General features: G+C 42.1%; 1 protein-coding gene and 1 long non-coding RNA gene across 2 annotated transcripts; one reads left to right on the top strand and one right to left on the bottom strand.

Moving 5' to 3' along the window:
* Positions 1-7,371: 7,371 nt before the first annotated feature.
* LOC103431156 (uncharacterized) lies at positions 7,372-8,250 on the top strand. Its single transcript, XR_528835.4, has 2 exons — positions 7,372-7,587; positions 7,855-8,250. It is a non-coding gene; the product is annotated as an uncharacterized lncRNA (long non-coding RNA).
* Positions 8,251-10,347: 2,097 nt separating this feature from the next.
* On the bottom strand, positions 10,348-12,605 carry LOC139194668 (uncharacterized). The gene is made up of 2 exons (XM_070819565.1): positions 12,414-12,605; positions 10,348-10,686 (listed from the first exon to the last, which is right to left on the bottom strand). Exons 1-2 carry the CDS (start codon positions 12,603-12,605, stop codon positions 10,348-10,350), a joined length of 531 nt encoding a protein of 176 aa, XP_070675666.1.
* Positions 12,606-24,774: the final 12,169 nt, after the last annotated feature.

The raw sequence follows: 24,774 nt of genomic DNA, 5'->3' as shown, positions 1-24,774 counted from the left end.
AGCCCAAGCCTCGCATTCACATGCACCGCGCATTGAGCAGCCTGCTCCCGTGATCCAGCCTGCTCCCGACGAGCAGCCCACTCCCGTGGCCCAGCCTGCTTTCGTCGAGCAGCCCAATCCGGTGGCCCAGCCTGCTCCTGCCAAGCAGCCTGTTCTCGTGGCCCAGCCTGCTCCTGCCAAGCAGCATGCTCTCGTGACCCAGCCTGCTCCCGACGAGCAACCCACTCCCGTGGCCCAGCCTGCTCCTGCCAAGCAGCCTGCTCTCGTGACTCAGCCTGCTCCCGACGAGCAACCCACTCTCACGGCCCAGCCTGCTCCCGTGGCTTTCCAAGTAGCCCAAGTCGGCCCAAGACTATCTCAACCATCCGGACCTACCATCGAGCCGGGGGCATTCTCACCACATTTTTTTCGCGGATTTGACATTTCCCAACTCAAATCTCGCGCCTGGAGTCTACCACATTTCCACTGCCCAAGGAGGCGCATTCCTTCCAAGCTCTTCCAATCCAAATGGCGAACAACATTTGTCTCGACAAGTCATAGAGTTGACGAGCGCCCTTGCACAACAGACAACTTTGGTGAATCAACTTTTGCAACGCATCGGGATCCAACGTGCCCCGGACGAGGTATCCCGAAGTAGGACAAGGGCAGACGAACCTTTCCAGCAGCGTCCCAGCAAGCAGCCATTCGACCAGCCACGAGCTGAACGTTCAGGCAGTGTACATTCCCGATTGGGCCCCCGAAATAGCGTATACTCCCGTCTTAGCGCGCGGAGGAGCGTGTACTCTCGACTAGGCCCACGGATGAGCATACATTCACGGTTGGGGTCACACTCCGATAGTCAACATGAGCAACCTTCCGGACAAAGTGTTCATTCGCGGCTAAGCCCACAAGAAGCATCATCCACCTCACATCAGAGTAGACAGCACGACGGACGGAGAGAAGCAGTCACTCAATCCAGCTCAAGTTCAACCAGCAGCCTGCGAAGAACTCGCTCGCCTGCTAGAAACGCACCACATGCACTGCATCTGCGACGTAGACGAGCTAAACACATGGAAGAGCAGCCTAGACCAGCAAGTCATGGCTGGGGGCAGCCGAGAGCTCCACTACCCCAACAAAGGCAAATTCAGGAAGAAGTAGAGAGACTCTTGACCAAACGATTGCATGATTTCCAACGCAACGAGGTCACCGACAAGGCACTACGACGGAACATGACCAACATAAGCAGGTCACCCTTCACGGACGAGATCGAGCAGGCAGAGCCTCCACGAGAGTTCAGCATGCCACATTTCACATTTTTCAAAGGGGATGAAGACACGGAGAGACACTTAAAGCCCTACCGAAACGCAATGATCCTTTATCGAAACAATGATGAGCTTATGTGCAAGATATTCGCCACCACTCTACAAGGCGAAGCGCAAGATTGGTTCTACACCCTGCCGCCACAATCCATCCGGAATTTCTACGAACTTTCTTTGGTTTTCACCAAAGAATATTCATCCTATCGCTTGATCAAAAAGAAATCTGATCATTTGTTCAACGTCAAGAATAACCCAAATGAGTCACTTCGCGACTATGTGAGGAGGTTCAAAGTAGAGAAGGCAAAAATAGTCGGATGCAACGACTCGATAGCTAGAGCAGCCTTCCAAAAAGGACTTCCAGCAGACCACTCGCTATTCGGAAAATTGAACATGAAAGAAGATCTAACTCTGGCAGACTCTTTTGCTTTAGCAGAGAAGCATGCACTTTGGGATGAGGCTTGCCAATGCATATTCAAGGACTTGAAGAAGTACCCGACATCACCTCCCTAGAAGCAGCGGAGGACTTATTCGCATGTTTGACGGTATCTAAAGTAGCAATAAGCTCTACCATCATGCGAGAAGAGATGGGGGCCCGACTACCTGTATTCCACAGTTACCTGTATTCTACAGTTCAAAAGCTCTCCTCGATGTTATTAAAAATTCAAAAGCTAACTTTGGCGATAGTTGTTGCAACCCAGAAGCACAAGTTTTACTTTCAAACGCATGCAATCATCCTAATGACGTACTATTCTGCCCAATCCAGACGCGCGACGATAAAGGCGTAGACCCTGGCGGATGTAAAGTTTTCTGACGAACGCAACACTGGAAGGACACACTCGAAAGCAAGTTTTGTCCTCGTCACCCTAAAAGATTCTACATAGGAGCAACATATACCGGCAGTTGAGTACCATTTCTTGCTGCGCATCACACGGCCCTAGCCGACCCTTGCTCAATGATTCAACTCTAGAGTGGCCCAATACCAGCAGTTGAGCATCTCCTGTTGCGTATGACATGGCCTCATCTCCACAGCTCCTTACTGCGTCTTCACGCCGAGCCTAGGTGACGCAACAGAGCGGCCCAACGATGCCTCAAAAGTAGCCGAGCACACTCTAGCTGCGCCTACTCCACCCGATGGAGACTTCTGGCATTTGCATGCCAACGACGCAGAAAAACCTTCATCACTGCCGGCAGAGAAGGCTCCAAAAAGATGGATCCCATCTGGGAAGGTCCGTACAAGATCAGCAAAGTAGGGGGCAAGAGTAATTACACCCTCACCACCATGAAGCGGCAAAAAGATTGAAAAGAAATGGATGGCCTACAATATGAAGAAGTACCATGTGTGACCTCCCGCTACATCAAAACCCGAAGACTCAATAAGCTCGACGGGCACCACCTCACAAGCTGAGGACTATCCAGTTGTTATGCAGTTCCTACCTTACAGCTAAAGTTCTCGTTCGTTTCACTCGTTTTTCAATGAGGAATTTAGAAGTAATCACAACTTAGCTTGGCTGCATGCTCTCCAGTGCGAGAGGGTAAACCAATTCTCCGACACCCATATGGGTCAGCTCTCCAAGACGGGAGGATAAACTTTACACTCCGAATATCCAGATGTGGATGAGCCTGGCTACCCTAGTATAACTAGATGCACGATGGCTTGCGCCGGGATTCCTAGAAGTAGCCGCAATGGTCTTTTTCAAGGCTTAGCTAACTGAAGGATTTTGGGTCTCTTGGCCTAATCCGTGGGGAACCGGGCCCTAGAGACGGAGAGGGCACATTACGCAGTACATCCGATGGACGGCTGCCCTGGAATCCTAAAGCTGTTACCGAGTGCACTAAGGTAGCCTACGGATTCCGGAAGACTGCTTACGGCTTGCCCTTCGAGCAGTGAAGCCGCACTAGACTTATACAACCGCACATTCTTGTGAAAGGTTAAACAAGCTAGCGCGCATATACGAAGTTTTATCCACTGCCGACATGCTACGTAGTTGATAAGCTTCACCTCTGCCAAGCGCGGAACAACCTGCACCAAGTCCTAAAGTGTTGTGATACTTGCTACGCAACCTACGGAATTGAAGAAAGTCAAGGTTAACAGCCTAGTGGTTACGCGGACTTGTCTGCTTCTGTAAGTAAGGCATCCGGCTGCCAACCCTATGGCTAACAACTTTGCAAAGTTCTACACCAACACCTACGGCTGCATAGGCTACGCGAGTTTGTCTGCTTATAAAAAAGTAGCATGCCTGCCACTGGTCTATCAAGTCTAAAGGTTAGGGCATGAACAAAAGAAGTGAAGATGAAGAAAAACGAAGGAAAACATGTTTATAAACAACTAGCAAAGGCCGAAGGAGTTTAAGCAAAACAAAAGCTACAAGGAAAAACAAAGAAAATCCTAAAGGCTACCTAAAATACTACACTACAGCAGCTTGGACATCCCACGACTACTCGGTCGCCACACCTTCAACAGCCGTAACGCTCTTAGCAGTGGCATCATCCGACGCTTCACCCCTGGCTGCCCCAGTCTGGGCACTAACTTCTCCAACTACTTCACCAATGGAAGCCTTAAAAGTAAAAGCAAGCAAGTCTTCCGAAGAAATGGAGAAGGTCTTAAAACCTCAAGCCCATCATTCTCACCCTTCAGCTGCTCATTCTTCTTAAGCAGACTAACATGGACGCGCTGCAGCTCATCCACTACCTTCTTAGCATAAGTAACGAAACGAAGCTCAGAAATTGCAAGCTTAAGATCTTCAATCTGAGGCGAATCAATCTCAGCAGCAAAGGGAGCATGCTTTGGCGCCACTTTAGCAGCAGAGTCCACCTTACCACTCTTCATAATAGCAAGTCTCTACAAAGGTGAACCGGACTTGGCTCCCAAAGAACGTCCTGGTACAGACTTCGGCACTGGGGGCATGATAAAACTTTTACGCTGAGCAATCTTATCCAAAATTGTACTAGCCATTCTCAACATGGAAGACGCCACATGCTCAGATCTAGCAGCCTTATTTTTCTTCCCATTAGAAGAAGTCATGTCAATCACATACCTTTCGGTAGCAAGCGGACCCTCATGAGCAGCAGAAGAAGTCTTCAATTTTTTTTTAACTAGGCATCTCATGAGCAGGCGGGGAAGATCTCTTCTTTCCATCTTCATTCATAGTAAGCTCCACGACAGCGATCAAACGAGCCAATGCATCCGCCTTGATCCTCTTTACCTCATCTTTCTGGAGCAGCCCACCTTTCTTTCTGCAAAGAAGACTAAGCAGCCAACGACATTCATGGTACTCAGCAGGGGAGCTCAACCCAGCATTCCAGCAGGCAGAAGGCCTGCATGCCCAACATTCCAGCAGTCCATGAGACCCACAATCTCCTCATTTCTCTCAATCGCCAGCCTGGCCCGAGTCAAGTCCAAGAGCCCAAAGGACATTAGCCATGCGGCTCGCCTAGCACTGCGCCCCAGCGCCACAATCCGCGACCCCAGCCGCACAAGCTGCCCTTGGTTCTAGCCAAGTCGAGCAGCTTAAAGCAGTGGTCCCTGCCACAATACCTCATCGGCCCATGCCGAGTCGACTCCTGGCACATGCCAGCCGATGTGCCGCACCACCCCGACGACTGCCCCGCGGTAGCACTATCCACGAAAAAGATGAAGAAATCAACGAAAGACGGTCCTTTGCACGGGCAAGATGTAGAAGATTGCTAGAGGAGGGGGAACAAATATCCTCTAAGCTATCTCTCTCTTGTAGGGTAGAATAAATCGCTCTCCAAAGTTGATTTAATAACCCACTTAAGGTGGATTTAAATAGGCTTTGAGAGAAATTTATTTCCCTTTCCTAGAAGGATATAATTTCCTATTAAAGAGAGAATCTACATCAAAATAGGAAGCAGTCCTAAGTTTCCTAAAGCAAGAAGATCTCTACACCTGCTGCCCTTTTCTGTGAGCAACCCAACAGGTGTGGGGGCATTTGTGGAGCCAAAAATATTCACAGGGCGACACGTGGATTTTTGGACAAAAATGACAAAAATACCCTTGCAGTACAACGAGGTTCCTACGCGCAAGTAGCGGGCAACCCTCTTTCAACCAAGACAGAAGTGCCCAAAATAGGTAACAATTCAAAGTCCATCTCATCAAATCCTTTCTACAAGGTAATTCCCAAACACATTCCTTTTAAATTATGTTAATTGGCTAATTAATGGGTTTATTGCCTAATTAACCCATTAATTGTCAATTAAACCATCCATTATATCCAAATAACTACAAAATACATCCAATTCAACCCTAAAACACCACATGGCCGGCTATCCCCATTTCAAAACCTAATCCATCACTTTTTTCTACCTTTTTCACCATTTCTTCCTTTTTATTACCCAATAAATTCAAAAACCACCAAAACATTCATCTTATGTTTAATAGCCAAATAAATTGGCTAATTAAACCTAAATTAAACCTAAAAACCCTAGCCACCTCCTATCCCTATAAATATACTCCCATTCTCACCAAAAAGCTAATTCCAACACTTTGGCAAAAATCCCAAAATTCTCTAAACACTCTTTCTCTCTAAATTCTAACTTTGGCATCGGAGGTTCTTCGGCCAAAGCCCCCCCCATTCATCGTGGGCGCGTGAGGCTCTTGGCCTTAACCTAAGGTGTTAATTGTTTTGTAGGTGCAAAATTGTCCAAGATCAAGGAGGAAGAAATTTGTATCCACAAGTAGTATCTTTGTTCTATGGTTGTTGTGATTGTGTGGATTTCAAATCTTCTGCACTTATTTTGTGTATGGTTTCTATGTGGCTTCTATCATTGATTGATACGTGTCCATAAATATAACCCTCCTTATCTCTATTGTCATAAACTTAATATGTGTTGATAAATGATGAGGTCACGGAAATGCCACACACAAAATGAGTGCAGAAGCTTTGAACTCGATTGTATAAGTCTCATGCTTAATGATAATTCAATATTATCCAGCATATGCAATTATTAGTATAGCTAAAGTACTTATATCATCTACTTCTAATATTTACTTAATTTATGCGTAATTCCTTATCATGTGTTTTCTAGTTTCTCCTAGTTATTGCCTACCGAAACGTTTGAGATGATCGGATTGTTCTTAGTTGAGATTGAGATTGATGTGGGATCAAAAGGTTTCTAGTCTAAGGGTTGGAAAACTGTTGGAGAGAGTTACGGTGAAGAGGTTTGATGAATTAAAGTGGGAAGCCCTTCTTTTCTTTGAACTTTGTGTTCTGAGTGGTTGCCTCTGCTTCTCTTATACAGGAAACTAAGGAGCTGCTACCAATTTTCCACATGCAATGTGAATGCGTTGTTGTATATTCGATTAAATAACGAGTTTGGCATAAAGCCATCGTCCAAACAAAAGGAATTTAATTGGCAATATGAATAGTAGTTTAAGATCATATAAACCCTTAGGTAGACTTGTCCGTCGCCTATGTGGGATAAACTCCCCACACACCATCAACTCTCAACACGACCTCACACGTGTGGTCGATTTTTAACCCTAGACATGGACAATAAATGGGTGACACATAAGCAAAGTGTGACCCTTTTGAGCTTTCACACGAGGAACAACATGCTCCGATACCATGATGAAATTGGAGTTCTACTACAAAACTAATTGACAATGTGGGGAATAATCCAAAATCGTATAAGCCCTTAGCTAGACTTGTCCCTTATTGATGTGGGACAAACTCTGCACACACCATCAACTCTCAACCATCCGGAGAGAAAATTTGCAGAGAGGCTGAGAAAATTGTTTGGGAATTGAAACCTGGAGCAGGAATTGGGGTTGTTGATGAGCTGAAGCATTGTTGGACTTGGCATCAATGACGATGGTGCGGTGTAGAAGAGCGGTGGTTTCTTTTCTTTCTTTGTTATTTATTTTTTTGAAATAATTTTATCCTTTATTTTTAATTGTTAATTCTTATTTTGTCATTTTTTTTAATGTTTTAATTGTTTCATATGTTCATTGCACAATTATTGTCCATGAGAGTGTCATGTTACACTTTAACGTGTTTTGACGTAAAAGCTAACAGAAGTATAAGAGGGTCACAAAATCTAAACTTTAGGTTTGAAAGGATTTGGTTTTTCTTCTTGTACAAGAAACGATAGAGTAGTGGACTTGCTTCGGCAATAAAGGAATTAGATTTCCTTTTGTTTGGACAGCAGCTACTTAGTTCCCTATATAAGAGAAGCAGGGGCAGCCACTCAGAACACAAGTTCAAGGACAAGAAAGCCTCTCACTTTTAATTCATCAATCTCAACTAAGAACAATCCGATCATCACAAAGGTTAGAAGTTAAATAACACAATTATTTATCACACACACCGTATATTAGCAGGAAATAATGGTGGCATACTCGCAATCTCCAAATTCATGTTCATGTAAATGCCCGGCCACCTACACTTGGGCCATGGAGAATTTATGGTGTCAAACAAATTCACTTATCTTCTTTCCTTTGTGATCAATTTGTGTTTTTTCTCTCTAATTTTTTCTTTTAATTTCTTGTAATCTTTGCACCATTTCGAGTTGTTCATGGGTGTTCATTTTTTCATAGGGTTTTGATAAAATGTATAACAAAGCTTCAAAGTGCCTCCAGAAATTATAAAGGTCTTACCGATTGTACATGCTCTTAGGATTGCAAAATGAAGGACAAGAAGGACAAGTCTTGGTATCGCTTAGGTGCATTTGTTGCTGGTGCTGCTACAGGAATTGGTCTGCTGGCTTGGGGTTTATCTGCACTTGCTTCATCAGCTGGTTCAGAGTCAGAGGAAAAGAAGAAAACAATGAAAGCTCCTGGAAAAGATGAAATCATAGAGAGGGAAGAGTTTGAGCGTGATGATAGTATTAAAAGCACACCACAAAGTAGCACACAAATATCCTATTAATTTTCCTTATTAACACTAGGATTTGTCAATTGTAGCATATGAAAATAAGGGTCTTTCCCGCAGAAGATTGTTTTATCTAACTACTTAAAATGTCACAAAAACTGGTTGCTGTCCCTACTGACCAGCCACCAAAAAATAATTATTAGACTGACTTACACTGGTCTAAAGTCTATGAAATTTTATATGCAAATACTAGACACACAGTACGACAGTCTCACAAATGTTTGGGATTTTTGGAGTTGATTTTCTATTTAAATTAAATCGTACAAAAACAGTACAGAAACAGATTTTGAGTAGATCACAAGTTTAAGAAAAACGAGTTAGGGGAATTGTTATCCACCACCAAATAATCATGCAAACATGTTATGTTTCATTCAAATTCCTTTTATTTCCGGATGAAGATGCTCAAGTTGGCTCAATGTTAGAACACAACCTATTACTCTTTCTTACGTAGTATGTTAAGAGAATGGCGTTTTCAACTTAACGTAGTCCCTAGCATGCAATCTAGAATGGCATGTTCATAGATTTAACAAGTAGAAATCATTAAGAACGAAAAGAGTTTGAGTCATCACAAGGCATGGTAAGTACTGGCATTGTCTTACTTATCCTAGAAATTGGTTCACATGTTAATCGCAATTAACAAGTACTACTCTAGAACATATGTAGGTCCTCATTCAACAAGGGCAGGCATACATATATTCATAGCATTTGAATCCTAAATATACTTACTAAGTATGCATCCATAGAAAACATATAAAGAATTCATCACTGACATAAGTACCAATTTTCATCCATTCATAAAAGCAATTCAATGAAATGTCATAACAAACTTGCAATCATATTAGGGGCTTCAAAACAGCCCCTAACTACTTAAAATTTAGTTACACATAATTCACAAATTAAACCAAAAGTAAAACATGGGTTTGAGAAGATAAAACCAAGAAAAATAGAGTGAAGCTTCTTCTTCTTTCCTTCCTTGCTCTCTGCCGTGCCTCTTGCTCTCTGCCTATTCTTCCTCTGCCGTCAGTCTGTGCTTCTCTGTCCTCTGCTTCTGTGATACGTTTTTGTCTCTGTCTACTCTCCTCTTTTATTATTTCCGTTCTCTCTTTCTTTTTTTCTGCCTTCCCACTGCTCTTTCTTTTATTCTTCCACTCAGTCCGTGTCCTCCCACTTCTTTATTTTCTGTTTTTCTTTCTCTACGCCTGCTGTCCGTGTCCCCCCATCTGCGTCAGTGCACTCCACTTCCTTTCTTTATTTATGCAGTGCTGCACTCCTCTCTCTGCTTTCTGCTCAATGTCTTCCCCACTCCCTGCTTATTATTCTTCTTTTCCTTTTCTTATTCCTTCCACTCTTCTTTGTCTACTGTTTTTCTTTTCTTTCTGTCTCAGTGCACTGCCCTCCTTGCCGTGTCTCCCACTCCACTTTTCAGCTATCATTTTTTATTTTTTTATTTATTTTTATTTATTTTATTTCCTTTTCTCCATTTTGCTTGAAATTGATCCTAAAACAAAATTAACTGCACATTAACACAAGGTAAGGTAAAATGCCACAATTTTAACACAAAAACATCACAAAGACTTTAGAAATGGATGGTATAAATGCATGAAATATATGAGTGATCACGTGATCCTCAAGGCTATTTCAGAGCCTTGCGCAATAAGTAGGAACTTCTCTTGAACCGTTGAACATACGATATATGGCTTTACTTTTGTGAATCTATATTATGTGCATTTTCCCTATTTATGTTATAAACTATCCTAATGGGAACTTGCAGTTGTTGTCTTGTAGATGGGGATTATTGTTGTTTCATATCGTGATTAGGGTTTTTTATTTCTATTTTAATTTCTGATGTTTCATCGGTTTAATGGTATGGTAGTCGAATTCAAAACTTGCTGAACTTTGGATGTGACACAAAGCAACAACATAACATGATGCTAAATAAGTAACCGATCATTTGATGCAACAAAAAATTTGACCTAATTACAAGTAAGTGGATCTCAGTGATGGCCGTTGCCAAATTGGGGATCGCGTAAGAAGGTTTATTTTCTTAGTCTCTCATACAAGTGAATTGGATGAATGAAATAGGTTTGAATGCTAAGCTATTTATAGACAACTAAAGGGTACCTTTTTTTCCTATTCTGTTCATCTTGTAGCTGCCGACCCTAGCTATGGCCAGGGTCGGTGGCAGTCCTTTTCTTCTCCTTTCCTTTCCTTTCCTTTCCTTCTTTTTCAGTTTCTAGCTTTCCCTGTCCTGTTCGCCACTCTCTTCCAACCCCCTGTGCCCCCACCCCCCACCCCCCTCTGGCTTCTCTATTTGTAGCCCCTTTTTCCCCTTTTCCTGTTTCCCCATTCCTTCCATTTTCCTTCAACTTTTTTTCCCCGTTTCCTTCCTCCAACTTCCTGGTACCTATTTCCTTCCTTCTGTCCAATTTCCTTCCACCCTTTTTCCCGTTTTCTCCTTTTCCCCTTTTTTTCTCCTTTTTACCCTTTCCTTCCACCTCCTATCCACCACATTTTCCCCCTGTTTTCTTTCGTTTCCCCTTCCTTTCACTCTCCATCCCAATCGGCTCCATCTTTCATCATCGACTATGCAATTTAGTTTGGCTTCTACTTCTCTTTACCTCGATTTTTCACATTTCACCCGGAAGGTGTGTGGAGTTCTGGCTTAGGTGTTCACACCACCTCCTTCGTTGGGTTTGCCTTTGCTGGCACTGTTGCTAGTGGGTTGATTCTTCCCGCTGGCTTCCTTCAATTTGTGGGGCTACTGTTGTGGTCCTCGGTGGTGGTCTTTGGGGCTCTGTTTTGGGGATTTGTGTTCACTCAAGTTTCATCCAGTTTTGGGGCTCTTTTTAGCTTGATTTCAGGTGTGTGTTGGGGACGTTCGTTTAGGTTGGTTGGCTAGCAGATTTCCAGCGGTGAAGTTGGAAGAAGCTGCCAGGGCTTGCTTTGTTGTTTTTTATGTATTGGGCTCAAAATTTTGGTTTGGGCTCTTGTCTCACTATAAACGTACATATTTTTGTTCGTTTTTGTAGTATTTGGCCTTTTTCTTATATAATTATATTGTTGGTAATAAAGTAGCCTTTTACCGAAAGAAAAAAAAAGAAAAAAGAACCCCCTTGTTGAATGTTGTTGTAAGCCTTGTAAAAGGTATAACACTTTTATTCAAAGGTTGCACCTTATTATGTAGGCCTTTTATCCAAAATGGTCTCTAAGATTGGCATAACTCTTTGCTTTAGTCACTGAGATTTAAAACCGATAGAAGTGATCCTTGAGATTGTCCACTATCAATCATTTTGGTCATTCTGTGAGAAATATTTGTTACATTGGGTATTTTGACAAATCAACACCTCCCCTTGAACTGGTGGTTTCTTTAATTTAATGAAGATTCACAGAATTACCAAAATGATTGACAGTAGACAATCTCAGGGACCACTTCTATTAATTTTATATCTCAGGAACTAAAGTGATGAGTTATGACAATCTCATAAACTATTTTAACTAAAAAGCCTTCATTGTATGCGGTTTACATAGTGAAGCCACATATATTTTCAATGTGAACCAATGCCACTTTTACTAGCAGGGACGGAGGCAAAATTTTAGTTCAAGGGGTGCCAATACTTTTTTTTTTTTTTTGGTCAAAGTGGGTGCCAATACTAAGAACGAAAGAAATTCATATGCATCTACTTGAATTGTGGGGAGGCCAGCAACTACTTTTGTTTTAATTAAAAATCTCCTACAATGTCATGAAATTAACCTTGCATTTAGAGGGAGTGGGAGGGGGTGGGGGTTGGCCACTAGAGGTGTACATGTCGCTCCACCTCTTTTTATTAGAGTTGCATTGCTTGATCTATAAGTGTATCTTCTCATGTGAAAGACCTATTACATAAAGGGAAATTTTATTTGAACACATACAACCTCTTTTTACACCCAATTTACTCTCTACACCCATATTACTTTTAAAGGTAAATTACACAAAGCTACCTTACCTATGGGTCGAACTACAATTTCATACTCCATGTTTTAAAAATTACAAAGCCATACCTCATCTTACAAATTTGTTGCAATATTAGACTTTCACCAATTTTTCTATTAAATGCCGACGTGTCTTAATAGAGGCCCCACTCCCTAGCCCAACTTTTAATTAAATATTAAAAAAAATTAAATAATAAATTTTTTGTAAAAAAAATGTGGGACTATCCCTACAAACTCATCACCCTCACCAAATTACTCTTTGTAACCAAACACTCCCACAATCCTCCTTTTCTCCATCTCCACTCGACACCTCTTTGTTTCCTTCATCATTGTCGTCCCCCGCTGCCTTTGTCCAACTCTTTAACTCTTGCTCTGTTTGCTTTATCTGCTCCATAAGCTTGAAGAAGAGACAGCCAGACTTGGTTCTTTGGCCCATGCGCTTCTTCATGGTGCAATGTCGCTACTGGAGTTTCTCCATCTTGTGGCCTCAATGCGTGGTGAATTTCGACGGCTCGCGGTACTCGTAGTCGCACCTGGCCGCCATGGACATCGCCATCTCTTCCCACTGGCTCAATTTTAGTTGGGCCCTCCTCAGCGCGTGCCACTTCTCCTCGTAGGCCCAGATCAGCTGAACCATCTCCTCTTGGGTCCACTGTAGAGGCTGGGGCTTCTTAGCAGAGGTTCTGGATGAGGCGGAGACTGAGGCCATGGGTGATGACTGTGGTGGTGAGGACATTGTTGTGGGGATGATTAGAGCTAAGATTTGAAATTTAGGGTTAGGGTTTGGGGGAATTGGGGTTTTCTGAAATTGGCATGGAGATTTAGGGAGTGTTTGGTTACATAGATTAATTTGGTGAGGGTAGGGGTGGAAAAAATTCCCAAAAATCCCGAACCGAACCGAAAAAATTCCGATCCCAAACCAAAAATTTCCCAAACCGAAATTCCCAAAATTTTTTAGATGTTATCCCGAACCGATCCCGAAATTTTGGTACGGGATTCGGGATTGGCTTCTCGATATTTTGAGAATCCCATACCGAACTGAAAATATATAATACTTAAAAAAAAATGTAAAATTTTGAAAAAATGAAAAACATTTTCTTTTTCTTTGAATCTTGTTCTTTTTGGCTACTTTCCAATTCACTGATAGATTTGGTCTTTATTTTCTCATAATTTTCAAGAAATTTAAGTTTGACATTAGTTCTTTTCATTATCTTTGTTTTAACTATATTTTTTTTTTATGATCATGACTTGGAAAAACAAATGCACATAGCCTTGTTGGTGTGAAACTAGAGAATGATTTAAAGTTTCATATGTGAATCTAGTGAGCTTATGTAATCCTTGTGAGCTTTTGAGCCTATTTTATAGATTGAACCACTATGCATCAATCTCATTTATTCTTGTGCGTTTGATCTCCTTTTTACATGCATCTCTAGAACTTGCTTTATACCTCTTGTTGCATTCATCAATTCAAGTAAAATATTGGAAATGATTTAGGCATTTGTTTTTCTTTCATTTGAGCCTTTCTAGCCAACCCTTATGATTATTTTCCCTAGTTAGCCATTTTGAGCCGTTATATAAACCTTTTTGTTCTTAAACCTAAATATCCCTTACCTAGCCTTATAAAATTTATCCTACCCTTCTAAGGAGTTGTAGAGCAATTTTATAAAGAAAGAGAGTTCAACATTGTTCATGGTTATTGGTTAATGAAGCAAAAATAGTGAAGTGAAAAAAAAAAAAACAAAAACAAAAGTTGCGGAAAAAAAAAAGTTGCTACAAGGTGGAAGAAAAAAAAAATAAAAAAAAAGGAGAAAAGAAAAAAAAGAACGGCAGGGGTTTGAAAAATTTTGTTGTAAAATTATGTACTTATGTTCAAAGTGCTTCAAGTGTTGTGAATGTATTGTTGAATCTCTCTGGTGTGAAGAAATGTTGTACAATTTTCTTAGATTTTTTTTCCCCATACCCTTCATTGTTTAGCCTATTGACCTTCAACCTCATTACAACCGTAATAAAGTCCTTTTGATCCAAGAAGTTACTTGATATTGATACCGAGTTAGGTAGACAAGCAAGCATATGGCGTCATGTATAATGAGATCATTTGAGTGAAACACATTAACCTACAAATATGAGTGAATGAGTGTATGCCTTGTGAGAAGTTCACTAGTTTGCATATGATGATTTTTAAAAAAGCTTGGAATTGCATTGACATGGCTAATACACACACTACACTCCAAGTTGGGTCATTCAAATTTGGTTTAATGTTTGGATAATGTCTTGAACTAGTGTTTCTTATTTCTTGAAAGTTATCTCATGGTTGGTATTTTCTCTAATTTTAAAATTTAGGAAGTTAGCTATTAATTTGTTTTTGTTGAGTCTTTGTATTTTCTTTTGTTTTGCTCGAGGACAAGCAAAATCTAAGTTTGGGGGTATTTGATGGATGCATGTTTTCATATATTTTTATCATATATTTCCTTTGGATTTTGTATATATGAATGGGTTAAATGCACTAATTTATTTTGTTTTAATTTATAGGCATTGAATACGGGAGTTATGCAAAAATGAAGTGCAAAATGAGCTTTTTGGGTGTCTAGAGTAATTCCAATGGAGCAAGAGGCTAGTTAACTGCACCAAGGCATATGCGTTACAACAAGAAGATGAGACTGCAATGGTTTTGGGAATCAAATGGACATGGAGTGCTATTCAATAGATTTAAGAAGAGACATAATTTTTAGTTTTTATTATTTCCATTTATTTTTCTTTTCTTTAATAAGGACTTGAAAGTCCATTAACCTAGGATTAATGGTCATTTTAATTGGCCTTTAGTAACCTTTGCCGTTGGTTTTATATATGGAGATTGGTTCTCCATTGTAAGGGAGAATCCACAAAACACAATTCATATTCCAAGGGGGGACTGCAGCAAAGAAATGAAAAAGGAGAAGAGCTTTAGGGTTTTTCGTTTCTAGGGCTACGATGTAGCCTAATCATGAATACTTAATTGCCTTGTGGCATTGTTATTATCAAGTTTTTCATCTTTATTGAGTATCTTTTGCTATTCGTAATGCGCTTGATTTTTATTTAGATGCTTGATCACCATCTAGGTTTAAATTAGGTTGATTCGATGCAAGTTATAGTAGATGCCATACTTAACTTGAGTTTAGCTTCTTGCAATTGATACCATAACCACCTATTTGTAGATGCCATACAATTAGGGTTTGTGTGATTTTCCAACGATTTCCATAGAGCTTAATGGGTTCTTACTTGTTTAAATTCATCTAGATGCCATAGAGGATTAACAAGTAAGGATACTTTTGATGCAACCAGATGCCATGGCCGTTGAATAATTTAGGGAAAATCGATCATCAATATTGGGGAACTACTTGAGCATAACATATTAAGGGAATTAAGTTGAATTGGTTACGGTGAATTCGGATGCCCTAGGTTTTATTTTCTTATATTTTTAATTTTATTATTTCATGCATTTTATTTTCAAGTCATATTTCATTTTTAGTTTAATTTCAAATTTTCTCTCTTCTCCATTAAAGCTTCTCAATTACAATTTGTTTCAATTTAGTTAGTAAGATTTTTAGAATTAATTCGTTCTCTGTGAGACGATATCCGTGCTTATATGCTATACAATCATCCGATTCGTATACTTGCGAGCACTAAAATTCGAGGCTTAATGAGTTTAATTTTTGTTATCTAATTTTCGCAACAAGCTTTGAAGCTGGAGCTCTGTAAATGAAGCTTTTGAAGCTAGAGTTTTTGTAAATGAAGCTTTTGAAGCTGTAGCTCTGTAAATGAAGCTTTCGAAGTTAGAGCTTTTGTAAATGAAACTTTTGAAGTTGATTGATATGAGTGATGCTCATGAATGTTTGATTGACATGAGTGATGCTCATGAATGTTTGATTGACATGAGTGATGCTCATGAATGTTAACATGAGTGATGCTCATGAATGTTAACATGAGTGATGCTCATGAATGTTGACATAAGTGATGCTTATAAATGTTTATGTATGATTGATATGAGTGATGCTCATGAATGTTTATGTATGATTGACATGAGTAATGCTCATGTATAATATGAAGTACTGAGTGTACTTGTGATCACCTGGTTGGTGGCATGAAGGAGAGTACGGGTTGTACATTTCATCACCTAGTTGGTAGGATGAATGGCTAGTTGCCAAATGATATTACAGTACAGGTTGTACAATTCATCACCTGGTTGGTGGAATGGATGGCTAGTTGCCAAATGATATTAGAGTACGGGTTGTACATTTCATCACCTGGTTGGTCGTAATAGCGGCAAGTTGCCGAATAATTTTTTGTACTGCTGGGTGTTTGTACCATACTTGACCAATCCCGAAACTACTGAGCACCGGTCAACGTTATACCGTCAAGGACCCAGAAGAGCTTCCCTTCAACTAGGAGGTCAATCACAATGCGACACATGTCGACATCAGAAGCCAATCATAGCGCGACACGTGTCAACATCAAAAGTCAATCACAACACGACACGTGTCAATGTCAGAACAAAACTAGAAACTCTCTTCTATAAATAGGGATCATTCTCCCACAATAATCTCTAATGTCATTTTGTACTAAACTAATCACTAGAACTCACAAAAGGAGAGCTTGAACCTATGTATTTGTGTAAACCCTTCACAATTAATGAGAACTCCCCTACTCCGTGGACGTAGCCAATCTAGGTGAACCACGTATATCTTGTGTTTGCTCCTCTGTCTCTATTCATTTACATACTTATCCTCACTAGTGACCGAAGCAACCAAGCGAAGGTCACAAAACCTGACACTTTATGTTGTACCAAAGTCCTCACTGATTTTGTGCATCAACATTTGGCGCCGTCTGTGGGAACGACACTTATTCCCACTCTCTTTAGCTTAGTCAAGCTGGTTTCCACCGCTCGTACACTCTCTTTTGGCCAAGCATCTCTCTCTAACATGGGGACCGAAAGAAGCCATAGCACACAGAATGACACCCCCCTTGGACCTAGTATGAAGCAACGAAAGAAGGAAGGAAATAGAGTTACTCTTCAAGCTAAAGTCGATGAGCTAGAGGTTCAGAACAACAAGATAGTGATGAAGAATGAGGTCCTCCAGGAACAATATGAAAAACTTTTCGAGATGCTTCACGAGGCTAGGCATGCTCAAACACACAAGCTCGTCGCCCCTGTTGAGGTCAACAATCATCTGAATGCCCCCCAACACGGAGCGTCACCGATATCCAACATGGACATCCCTGATAGGGATCGAGCTACACATCAATGTGATAATCAACATGAGACTTCTCTCAACCCAGCTGCTTCAACCCGAAGAAGAAGAAGTAGAGGAAAGCACCTCCTCACAGAGGGAGTGGAAGGATCAAAAGCCGTCTATTGCAATTGTCGAGACTTCCTAAAGCAACGTCGAGAGAATCTCATCCACATAAGCTCGAAGATCAATGGCCCAAGAGTTTCTGAAAGACTCGGTCTTCTTCCACGACCCAGGCCAGCAGCCAATCTAGGGAATGGGCAACAGGTCCCAGAAGAACATGAAGGTACATGGGACTCAGAAATATTCCAACATACTCACTCTAGGAGTCAGTGTGGCGAGTCCAAGGAAAAATCACGCTATCTTGATCAACCTTTCCTACTTCCAAGAGGCGATGGGGACTTACGGAAGAAAACTTCAGTGGTGCACGACTCCACTCAGGACCCCCTTGTCCTACAGCTCCTGGAGGAAGTAAACAAGTTGAAGGCTGAACGTCAAGCCGAGATACCTGACTGGAACCAACCCAGGCCTGGCCCCCTCACAAGAAGGATCCTCAACACCCCCCTCCAAGTGAAGACAAAGTAGAAGCTTGACTTACAACTTTATACTGGAAGGGAAGACTCGATTGAACACCTTAACCTTTTTGAGTCCACCATGGTATACCGGAGACACACCGACGAAGAACGGTGCCTTCTCTTCCCCTCCACCCTCTCTGGCAGAGCTTTAAACTGGTATTGTCGTCTTCCACCTGAGACAGTAGACTCATTTGAAGAGTTGAGGAAGCTGTTTGTCTCTCAACATATCTTCCAGACCGATTGCTTGCATTCCGCAGATGACTTATACACTATTTGTCAGAAGCCGGACGAGTCATTACTAAAGTATACTGGCTGCTTCAGCCATGAGTATTCTCGTTGCGCTGAGGCAGATGACAAGACCGCCCTCAAGGCCTTCACAGCAGGCTTACGTGACTGTTTCTTCAAGTACATGATCAATGCCAACACTTGGAAGACTTACTCTGAGGTGATGGCACAAGCTTACAACCATGCCTCCGCCGAGGCAAAGACATATCAAGGGAAACCCCCTACAGTCACCCCTTATCAGCAAGTAGGGAGTGGAGGCCAGATCCAACCGAATGAGAAGACCTCAACCTTCCAAACGGTAGCAGCACACCCCCCTGCCTCATTTAATGCTTCGCCAAGTCAGTAGACATATCAATCCCAGGGCAAAAGGAAAGATTTCCATCCTCACCAATCTCATTTTAATAAAAAGAATAAGGGGCACTATCGCGATAACTCAGGATATCGTCACAATAACGCCCGTCCCCAGGCAATCATCGCAGTGGGCCAATCACGTGTCAAGACAGGTCCTACCCCGAGGTATGAGACATACACACCTTTGAACGCTACATGCGTGACCATCTACCCCAGTATAGCTCACCTGATACCAAAGCTAAATCCAAGACAGCCAGATTACAAGTCCACGAAGAACACGGGCATGTTTTGTTGCTACCACGAGTATAATGACCATGATGGCGAGAAGTGCAGGAAAAAATGTTTTGTTGGCACGTGAAGGAAAAATTGATCAGTTCCTCCTTCACCCTTCAAGGGATAAACGTAACCAACGCCAGGTGAATGTGATATATTCCATAAGCGGCGGCACACCCATGTCTGAATCTTCCAATAAAGCCATGAAAAACAGTGAACGAACTTTGAGACCTGGCCATCAAGTGTTTCACATGGAAGACATCAGGGAAGGCAAGTATCAAAAGCCTAACTGGGATCCAATATGTTTCTACCCTGAGAAGAAAGAGGTATCATCTACCCTCACAAAGACCCGCTGATCGTTGAGGCTCACATAGCAAATTTTGATGTGAAACGAATCCTGATAGACACAGGTGCTTCAGTCAATATCATTTTTGCTGAAGCTTTCAAGGCACTTAATGTAGCTGAACACTTGCTCGATCGCTTGATTTCTCCTCTGATAAGCTTCTCTGGTGATATCGTACAACCTTTAGAGAGTATACACTTACCCCTCACCATTGGTACAGGCCCCTACACAGTTACTATTACCACTAACTTCCTAGTGGTCAATTGCCCGACGGCATACAATGTCATCTTTGGGCGCACAGGCATCAATGATCTCAAGGCCATGGTATCCACACATATGTTGTTGATGAAGTTTCCAACCCCTTTCGGTAATGGATACATTAGGGGAGATCAACTTAGTGCTCGATCATGTTACAACACTTCAGTCAAGCAATAACACCTGCTTGCCCCCAATGAGACCCTCTTTATACATAACCAGGTAGTAAAGACCAGTCCAGATGAAGCCAACTATGATCTTCATGATGGCAACAGTCAACTCGACGACCCTCGAGATGACTCCTTCACCCAGCAAACACAACCCGCTGAAGAGTTAGAGAATGTCTCTATCTCCAAAGACCATCCAGATCGCATGGTGAAGATTGGCACCACTTTGTCACCACCCCTTCGGTTGTCGCTGATATCCTTTTTGCAAGAGAACGCCGAGGTCTTCGCTTGGTCATATAAAGATATGCCGGGCATCTCTCATAATATCATCTGTCACCACTTGAGTATTGATCCCAAGACCAAACCAGTAAAACAGAAGCGAAGATCTTATGATGTTGAATGATACGAGGCGATGAAAGCAGAAGTTGAAAAACTCAAGGACATAGGCTTCGTTCGTGAAGTCAATTACCCAACATGGGTAGCAAATGTTGTCCTTGTTAAGAAAAATCCGACCAAGGAAAGTCTCCTGCTTCAAAAGGTCTTGTGGAGAATGTGTGTCGACTACACCGACCTAAACAAAGAATGCCCGAATGATAGTTTCCCCCTTCCTCTCATTGATAGACTTATAGACTCTACGGCAGGGTGTGAGCTCTTGAGCTTCATGGACGTTTATTCAGGATACAACCAAATCCTCATGAACCCCTCAGACCAAGAACACACAGCCTTCACTACTGACAGGGGACTATATTGCTACAAAGTCATGCCCTTCGGTCTAAAGAATGCAGGGGCAACATATCAAAGGCTAGTTAATTCAATGTTTACCGAATAAATCGGGAAGAGAATGGAAGTTTATGTTGATGATATGTTAGTCAAGAGCAAACATGCTGACCAGCATATCACCAACCTATATGAAACCTTCACCATTCTGAAGAGGTATCGAATGAGGTTGAACCCCAACAAATGTGCCTTAGGCGTGGTCTCTGGCAAATTCTTAGGCTTCATGATTAGCCAACGAGGCATTGAAGCTAACCTCGAAAAGATCAAAGCAATCTTCGACATGAAAGAGCCAGTAACTTCAAAAGACATCCAAAGCCTTACTAGTAAGGTGGCAGCCTTAACCAGATTCATCTCTAAGGCCACAGACAGATGTGCTCTTTTCTTCAAAACACTCAAGGGAAATGAGAAGTACATTACATGGACGGAGGAATGAGCCAAGGCATTCAGGAACCTCAAAGAGTACATGAGTAAAGCCCATCTGCTCTCCAAACCAGAAGTTGGTGACACTCTCATTATCTATCTATCGGTTTCGGCTTCAGCAGTCAGTTCTGTTCTTATTCGAAAGGACAGTGGTGTCGAACGGCCCGTCTACTACGTTAGCAAGGCCCTACAAGATGCGGAGACACGATACTCCAACATTGAGAAATTAGCTCTAGCATTGGTCATGTCTGCTCGAAAACTTCGCCCTTATTTCCAAGCACACGCCATCATCGTGCCTACCAATCACCATTTTCGACAGATACTCTAGAGTCCTGACACGTCTGGGAGAATGATCAAATGGGCAATAGTATTGGGTGAGTTTGACATCTCCTACCAACCAAAACCAGCCGAAAAGGGTCAAGTAGTAGCAGATTTCATCGCCGACTTCACATATCCTGTTGACATTGCTTCTACACCTGAAGCAGTAGCTTCATTACCATCAGAAGCTCAGAAGATATAATCAATAACCCCAGCATGGAGTCTGTATGTTGATGGCTCATCCAACCAACAGGGCTGCGGAGCAGGATTAGTCCTCACTACCCTCGACAAAGTGGCGATAGAATACGCTATTCGTTTCAAATTCAAGGCATCGAACAACGAGGCTGAATACGAAGCCCTTCTAGCAGGCTTACATTTGGCCAAGCACCTTGGGGTTAAACAAATTGATATCTTTAGTGACTCCCAATTAGTGGTCAACCAAGTCACGAACAACTTTGATGCTAAGGATAGCTCCATGGCAGCATATCTTGCGCAAACACGACTTTTGCTCAAGCACTTCCACTACCAGATCACCCAAGTTCCTCAAGCGGTAAACAGTCATGCAGACGCTTTGGCTCGCCTCGCCTCGGCAGTGGAAGACAAGATTGGGAGAAAAATTCATGTTGAATTGTTGGCAGCACCAAGCACCATGGTCACGGAAATGTGCAATTTACAACAAGGAGATAGTTGGATCACCCCAATTTATAAATTCCTTGCTCATGGTACCCTCCTAAATGACAAAGTCCAAGCTAAGCAGATTCGATACAAGTCTGCCCGCTACCTGATCATTAATGACCAACTCTACAAGTGCGGTTTTACCCTGCCATACCTAAGATGCCTTACACCTGCGGAGGCGAAAATTGTCCTTCGGGAAATACATGAAGGAGTTTGTAGAGATCATGCTGGGTCTCGATCCCTAGCACATAAGACTTTTCGCCAAGGATACTATTAGCCAACATTCTACCAAGATGCCATCAGAATATCTCGCTCATGTGATAAGTGTCAACGCTACGCAACTATCCCTCACTCCCCTTCCGAACCGCTTATTCTTATGATCAGCCCTTGGCCCTTCGCCCAATAAGAACTTGATTTGATCGGCCCAATACCTGCAGGGAAGGGCAAGGTCCACTATGCAATCGTTGCAGTTGACTACTTCACAAAGTGGGCTGAAGTAGAACCCTTGGCAACCATTACTGAGGTAAAAATAGAAGACTTCGTATGGAAGAACATCCTCTGCAGATTCGGCATTCCCAATGCGATAGTCACGGACAATGGGCGGTAGTTCGATAACAAGAAGTTCAGGATGTTCTGCTCTAAGTTCAACATCAACTTATGTTTTACCTCTCCAGCCCATCCCCAGTCTAATGGACAAGTCGAGGCCGTTAATAAAATAATCAAGCGCACTCTGAAAACTAGCTTGGACAAAGCTAAAGGTTGTTGGCCAGAATTCGTACCCCAAGTTCTTTGGTCATACCGTACTTCATATCGGACTTCCACAGGAGAAACTCCATTCTCACTTGCTTTTGGTACAGAAGCAGTTGTCCCAGTTGAGCTTGAGCAAGCAACATACTAAATCCAGAACTACATGTAGACTGAGAACGATAAACAACTCACCCTTAACCTGGATCTAGTCGAGGAACACAGAAATCAGGCTCACCTGAGGAATGTCGCCTACAAGCAGCGCATCTCCAACTACTACGACTCAAGGGTCAAACCTCGCTCTTTCAAAGTGGGAGACTGGGTACTGAAGAAAAGTTTACTCTGTAATAGAGTCCCGAGTGAAGGAACACTCAGTCCTAACTGGGACGTACTGTTCGAGGTCGTCGGCATCAGCCGCCCTGTCTCGTACAAGCTCAGAAGCTCCGACGGCAAGACCTTTGGCCATCCATGGAATGCTGACCACTTGAAGTACTATTACAAATAGACTCACATTGTACAAGTGTTAAGCTACAGCCGTTCGGCATCCTATGTAACAAAGACCATTTGGATAAATAGGTGATTTAGCCAACTCGGCCCTAAATTCTTTTACATTCTGAGCAATGAAACACTCAAGTGTTGAAGCTTCAACGCAAATGTTTCCAATACAAAATAAAATCTAAGTATGATTCAACAAGACTATACAAAGGATCTATGCAAACATAGCGAAACATTCATCAATGATAGGGCAAACACTTGAAGCTTGATAATGCAAACACTTGAAGCTTGATAATACAAACACTTGCTTGATAATGCAAACACTCATAAACATGCAAACAACAACAACAACAAAGCCTTTTCCAACTAAGTGGGGTCGGCTATATGAATCCTAGAACGCCATTGCGCTCGGTTTTGTGTCATGTCCTCCGTTAGATCCAAGTATTCTAAGTCTTTTCTTAGGGTTTCTTCCAAAGTTTTCCTAAGTCTTCCTCTACCCTTTCGGCCCTTAACCTCCGTCCCATAGTCACATTTTCGAACCGGAGCGTCAGTAGGCCTTCTTTGCACATGTCCAAACCACCGTAATCGATTTTCTCTCATCTTTCCTTCAATTTCAGCTACTCTTACTTTACCTCGGATATCTTCATTCCTAATCTTATCCTTTCTAGTGTGCCCACACGTCCAACGAAGCATCCTCATCTCCGCTACACCTACGTGTTGATGCTTCACCGCCCAACATTATGTGCCATATAGCATCGCCGGCCTTATTGCCGTCCTATAAAATTTTCCCTTGAGCTTCAGTGGCCTACGACGGTCACACAACACGCCGGATGCACTCTTCCACTTCATCCATTCAGCTTGTATTCTATGGTTGAGATCTCCATCAAATTCTCAATTCTTTTGCAAGATAGATCCTAGGTAGCGAAAACGGTCGCTCTTTGGTATTTCCTGATCTCCGATCCTCACCTCTAACTCATTTTGGCCTCCGTTTGCACTGAACTTGCACTCCATATATTCTGTCTTTGATCGGCTTAGGCGAAGACTTTTAGATTCCAACACTTCTCTCCAAAGGTTAAGCTTCGTATTTACCCCTTCCTGAGTTTCATCTATCAACACTATATCGTTTGCGAAAAGCATACACCAAGGAATATCATCTTAAATATGTCTTGTTAACTCATCCATTACCAACGCAAAAAGGTAAGACAAAAGCAGTGAGGACTTTGGTACAACAGAAAGTATTAAGTTTGTGATCTTCGCTAGATTGCTCCGGTCATTAGTGTGGATAAGTATGTAAATGGATAGAAACAGGAAAGCAAACACAAGATGTACGTGGTTCACCCAGATTGGTTACGTCCACAGAGTAGAGGAGTTCTCATTAATTGTGAAGGGTTTACACAGTACATAGGTTCAAGCTCTCCTTTAGTAAGTACGAGTGAATGATTTAGTACAAATGACATTAGGAAATATTGTGGGAGAATGATCTCGTAATCACAAAACTTCTAAGTACCAAAGTGTGGTATCGTCTTCACTTGCCTTATTTGTCTCATAAGTAGATGTGGCATCTTCTCTGGAAGTACTCTTCCTCCATCCAGGGGTGGTATCTTTAACTGGTGGAGATGCACAAGGTAATGTATCAATTTCACTTGAAGCTTACTTGTAGTTTCAGGCTTGGTCA

Source organism: Malus domestica, chromosome 03, assembly GCF_042453785.1.
Source record: "Malus domestica chromosome 03, GDT2T_hap1".
NCBI lineage: Eukaryota > Viridiplantae > Streptophyta > Magnoliopsida > Rosales > Rosaceae > Malus > Malus domestica.
Note: the sequence above shows the minus strand (reverse complement) of the source record. Positions and strands in the feature narration are given on the sequence as shown.

Bases quoted from the DNA above. Each gene is read 5' to 3' on its own strand.
- LOC139194668 (XM_070819565.1), bottom strand. From the start codon at position 12,605: ATGAAGAAGCGCATGGGCCAAAGAACCAAGTCTGGCTGTCTCTTCTTC. The intron at 10,687-12,413 runs GTAATTTGGTGA...TGTGGTGGATAG, and splicing joins GGAGTGTTTGGTTACAAAGA to GAGGTGGAAGGAAAGGGTAA.